Below are 5,986 nucleotides of genomic sequence, written 5' to 3' on the forward strand. Positions count from 1 at the left end.
AAATTCTATATTTTGTTTGAGAGAATTAAATTTTTTACTTACAGATATCAATGAAAATAAAGAAAAATAATATTTTTATGATTGTTTAAAATAAAATTAATTTTAGATTAGAGTATTTTTGCTAGAAAACTTTAATTCTTGATAATCATTGGTTAAATTAAATATTTAAAAAAATTCAACAAATACATTAATATCTTTCTTTGACAATAATTAACAAGTGCCACATAGTGGAATTAAAAAATATTTTATTCTTATATAACAACCTTTTTATTTATTAAATATTTATCTTATTTTAGTTTTGAATTTTTATAATTATTTAAGACTTTTATTATAGATGTTTCATTTGCTAAAGAGTTAGTTTAAGTAAATACTTTTTTTTTAAAGAATATAATATAAAATAATTTTTGAGTGACTAAAATAATTAAAAATAATAGTAATATTTGAGTAGACAATGTAAATAAATTAAAATTAGTTTTCAAAAATTGTAAAGTAAAAAAATATAGAATTTGGATTACATTTAGAATTAAGGCTAGACAAAAATTTGGATTACATTTAGAATTAGGGCTAGGGCTAGGGCTAGGTTTACAATTAGAGTTATGATAAACTTTAGAGTTTGGGTTAGAATGCCATATTAATCGAAATCTATTATGCTACATCCGAAAAACCTTGTATAACAGAGAAAAAAATATTGCCTAACGACAAGTACTAATAACTAATGAATTTTATAATTTTCGCTGAAAATCAATTACCTATTTTTCCCACTGTCAAGCATAGCTCACTCTCCATTGTAGTCACTCTAAAATCATTTTGGCATTATAGCTACCACCATATTATTTGGCCGAGGAAAGGAATTGGAGCGAAATTCTCCATGATAGGTAATCTTTCATAGTTGGCAAGAACATGTTCACGGGGATCACAAGATAATAATAATTGAAATCTTCACCGAAGTCAGGTTTGATTTATATGCTTTTCTTTCCATCCAATACATTATGTCATCGATAATGGCAGAGAAAACAGTCGCCGTTCCATGGCCCGTTTACTTCAACAACGTCATTATATTGCTGATTTGAAAGTAGAGACAATTTCCTCCATTGCAGAAACCGCCAGCGTTACAACAGAGATCGAGGACAATCACTTCTAAACATTAATGGATGAAATTCAACGATAAAAGAAAAATTGCAATTTGGATTAAGCGATGAGATGCCCATACATGTTCGGCAGCTTTCGAAGCTTTTTGTCGGGCTTGTAATATTATAATGGTAGTACTGCATGATTACGGATATAAATAGTTGAGCTCCTTCCTATTGCTGAAGTGGAATTGCTTCAGGTTTCCTCTACCCATTGTCAAAGGAGTTGGCATTGGTGGATAGAGGGATGAAAGAGGCCTGAAACTCCCATAAGTCATCCACTTGAAGATTGTTGTGCAGAATGGAGGTAGTTAGAATATACAATCCAATGCTTAATTTATTAGGGTTAGGGTGGATCTTCATGTGTTGTATTAGCGTTGGTGTAGTGGATGCTGATGCAGCTCCATATGCGCCTGCAATGTTTATTTTTGGGGACTCACTAGCGGATTTTGGGAACAATAATTTCATTCCAGAAGCTAAATTTCGTGCGAACATCACACCATATGGGATCTCCGCTTTTCCCAAACCGACCGGCCGATTTTCAGATGGGCTCCTTACTTTTGATTATATAGGTACGTATTGAAAAATGTTTCTTAGACATGTCAAAAGAAAAAGTATCAGCTTCATGTTGAATTGTGTGCGCAGAAACAAATAGTGCATCTGTAAAAGCAGTTATTAGATTGGTTATTTTTTAAAGTTTCGGATCACATTTTGATCTGTCATTACTAATATAGAATTCATTTAGAGACAATGGTTTAGAAAATTATACGAGTAGGTCATAGTCAATTTTAGCATAGTCGGTTGGGGATTCTTAAAGCAGAGTTTGAAGAATTTTCACAAGATTTCTGTCTATATTATGGTTAGTGTTTTGTAAGTTTATACATTGCTTACAGACTTGTGAACTTAGGTAGATAGAATTGGTTTTACAATGTTGATGTTGATTCAGGTGAATTGAGATTATATTTTGTTTAAATAGTTCAGAAATTCTTTATTTTTATTTTCTTTTAAATCTAATACATATCCGTTTCAGTCTTTTATGGAGCAAAAAAACTAAAAAAAGTTAATGATATTTTTTCATTGTAGATCAAATAGTTGGATTCTATATATCAAAGAAATAAAAAATTATAAATAATAAAGTAAAATAATTATTTATAAAATGTTGATTAATACTTATTATACACAATATTGTGGTACAAGAGATTGTTTTCAAAATAGAAATGAGAAATTTAAAAAGTGTGGTGGATAGATCTTTTGCTACAACAAATGTGAACAATCTTCAAAAAAATCATAAAAACATATAATATTAAGGATTGAGTTTTGTAATGTCATCTCACACATTGTGTATTATGTATTGAATTGTGACTTGTTAAGTATATGTGAGTTAGTTTTCTTTTAGCTTTTGAAAGTCTTTTTATTCATGGTGGTTAATTTAATTAGAAAGAAAGATTGAGTTTTGTAATGGCATATCACAAATTGTGTATTATTTGTTGACTTGTGATTTGTTAAGTATATGTCAATTAGTTTTCTTCTAGGTTTTGAAAGTCTTATGAATAATGGTAATGAATTTATTATATAGAGTCAAATTATACTTCACTCTAGACTATAAATGCCTTTTGTCCTTAGGTTTATAATTGATGGCAATTTTAAGACCTTACATATTAAATAAAAAAAATTTAGTTAATTATAATTTTATTTTTGAGTAAAATTTAGTGATGAAAATGGTTGATGCATTGAATTTTGGAAAGTTTGGAAGGCCTGTGGAAAGAAATAGATACACTTGCTAATAATTGATAATAGTATAGTGCAATTGTCTAGTCATCATATTATAATTGTAGCCTAGTCTAGTTATTGAAATAGATCATGGTTAGCAAAATGCAAATTATAAACTTCATTCTTTCCATGAAAAAATAGAAAATAAAATTAATATATTTAATTGTATCGTCACGTTTCCTTCGTTGTTTCTAATAGTAACATAAGACTAGGCTACATTGATGGAAATGGAAAATTCATAAAACAACAAATTTTTATTGTTAATGTGGTTGCAGCTACCTATCTGGGGTTACGTTCTCCCCGCCGATTTCTTTCAGCTCGGTCAAGAAGATTTTCGCGTGGAATCAATTTTGCATCTGCAGGGAGTGGATTGCTCGACTCAACTGGGAAACGAGAGGTCGATCTTATTGGCATTCTATTTCCTTACGAAATTCGAGATTTAAGATGAGTGCAATTATAGAAGAAAGCTTTACATGCAATTACAACGCCTTACGTGAATTGTCTTCCTCATGCAGAATATTATGCCTTTAAGGCATCAAATAGAACAATTTCAGAAGCTATCTAATAACTTCATCAAAGCAAAAGGATCTAAGCACCCACATGGATCTAAGAATGCCAAGTCCCTCATAGCCAACTCCTTGTTTTGTATTTCAACTGCGAGCAATGACCTCGGGGCCTTCTTCAGCGACACGCTAGGCGGACAACCTCCAAAGGAACCAATCATTGCAGAGCTTCACAAAATCTATGAGCACTACATATCAGTATGTCTCCTAATAATTTGTTTTGGCATCATATGGAACAAAATAGTATAGATTTATGACTTCTTTTACTGTATTTTGGATGAACGATGAATTTTGCTTCACTATAACTACATTCGGAATCTGTGACTTCTTAGGAGCTTTACAAATCTGGAGCAAGAAAATTCCTTGTGGTAGATGTTCCTCCTCTCGGATGCACTCCTTTGGCAAGATATAAAAATTCCTTTTCTCCTGGAGCATGTTTCGATTTGGCGAACTATGTTACTATGTTCTATAACATTGAGTTGAGAGACCTGGTGAATCGTTTGAATCAAAATTTAGATGGAGCTTCCATCATTATTTTTAAATCCTATTCTTATGTGATGGATATGATTGAGAATGGTGAACCACATGGTATAAGTTCGTCCATCCTAATCACTCTTGGATTGCACTTATCGTATTCTTTGGCTAGCTAAATTGGTTCATATATATTTAGGGTTTAATATCTGGAATATGTGGGGTGTAGGATTTTCGGAGACAAAACAGGCATGCTGTGGGTCTGGAGAGTTAAAAGTGGAAGTCCTTTGCGGAAAAACAACTGAACATTGTGAGCATCCAAACACGCACTTATTTTGGGACTGGACTCATCCCACACAAAAAGCAGCTAAGATTTTTGCGAGCCAAATATGGAGTGGAAATTCTTCTATTATGGAACCGTTCAATCTCTCTACTCTAATATTGGCAGGAAAATGATAGGTTATTTGCATAGTAAAGTAGCTTTATTAGGAGATTAAAAGTTGAGAGATAATGGTTGTCATTTAAATAAATCATTAGGAGGGAGGGATTCATTCTCTTCAAGGACAATGGTTTTGATAGCGTATGTCCATTTCTCCGTCTAGTACACAATATTTGTTACTAGGGTTGAATAAAAAGAAGCTGCATTTCAAGACCATGTCTATTTTTAATTTCTATTAATAAACGATTTATATTAATATATCTATTACATAAAATTTATTTTATTTATTTAGACAATTATTTTATATAATTAAATAATTTGGTCTGCAATATTATAGTCTATTATTTTTTTTTTATATAAAATTTTTAAAATGTCATTAATCTTTCTTTTTTAAATTGAAAATGTTATTTTGGTAATTTTTCTCTTGATTTGTGTTAAGAAAAATGCATAGATCAAATTATTAATTAAATTTTTTAATATTACAAATGGATAAAATTGTAATGATCAAATTTCAACTATATTATTGTTTTATTGTTGTTTGAATGATAATGAACATTATTATATACATCATAATATTCTTTCAATTCTATAAATTTTATAGTTTCATATATTTTTTGTTTCTTTTTTGTGAAACAAATTTGAAATGTATTCATTATCTATTGATGTTTAAATAACATTGAACACCATTATATACATCATGACAATCATTTTGTATTGTGAGATTACAAGGTAGACATATATGAAAATCAATTTTAGTTCCAATGATATTTCCATTATCTTAACTTATATTGTTTCCTATTATATGTTTTTGTCTACTTTAATACTATTACCAATGTCATTGAAATATATAAATTTAGATATGGGATGGGAAATTTTTATATTTACTTTAATATAAAAAGATATATAATTTCTTAGATAAATTCTTTGATAAGATATAGTAAACCATCTTTGAGAAGCCAAATTTTAAAGTATGTTTGTTACTATGGTTCTCTATAATCAAATATATATTGTTAGAAACACAGTTTTCATTGCACCAAAACATCAACTTGTTGATGCTTGATACAATTATATCAAAATGCTCTATGGTTCTAAATCTTGTTGATGCCTTGACTTCATAAGAATTAAGGAGAATTTTATAAAATATATCTTATGATGATGTCATCAAGCACTATGCATTGGAACATTTAATGGAAAGAATGGCATCCCAATATCGACAACTTTGAGGGAACACAAATAACATTCACAAGTTAATGAATTAAATGCTGGAGGTGTGTATACGTCCATCACCTTTTGCATTCGATCTATTCATATTTGAAAACAATAGCATGTTGCAGTGGAGCGAAGGACAAGCAATATTTTTGGAGGTGTCCAAGAGGCAGGTTTGAAAAGAGCTGCTATCAACTTTCTCTGGTATTCTAAGATTATTTAAGGCATCTATTCATGAATGTGAAGAGTTGCTCATTTTTGGGGCTCATTAATACTCATTTGCATTGTAACCCTACTACTTTATTTTCAAATTATTTTCATCCTCTGATTCTTGAAGCCCTAATCTTCTTTCTTTTCGTCCAAATGAAATAAAAAACCACATGCCCAAAAGAAAGCCACATGGAAAACAT

General features: G+C 30.0%; 1 protein-coding gene across 1 annotated transcript; it reads left to right on the forward strand.

The window, feature by feature from the left end:
* The first annotated feature begins 1,488 nt into the window (after positions 1 to 1,488).
* On the forward strand, positions 1,489 to 4,387 carry LOC131070255 (GDSL esterase/lipase 6-like). Its single transcript, XM_058005764.2, has 5 exons — positions 1,489 to 1,699; positions 3,173 to 3,294; positions 3,413 to 3,658; positions 3,793 to 4,048; positions 4,161 to 4,387. The coding sequence occupies exons 1-5, from the start codon at positions 1,489 to 1,491 to the stop codon at positions 4,385 to 4,387; spliced, it is 1,062 nt and encodes a 353-aa protein (XP_057861747.2).
* The last annotated feature ends 1,599 nt before the right edge of the window (positions 4,388 to 5,986 follow it).

The sequence above is a fragment of the Cryptomeria japonica genome, chromosome 1, assembly GCF_030272615.1.
Source record: "Cryptomeria japonica chromosome 1, Sugi_1.0, whole genome shotgun sequence".
NCBI lineage: Eukaryota > Viridiplantae > Streptophyta > Pinopsida > Cupressales > Cupressaceae > Cryptomeria > Cryptomeria japonica.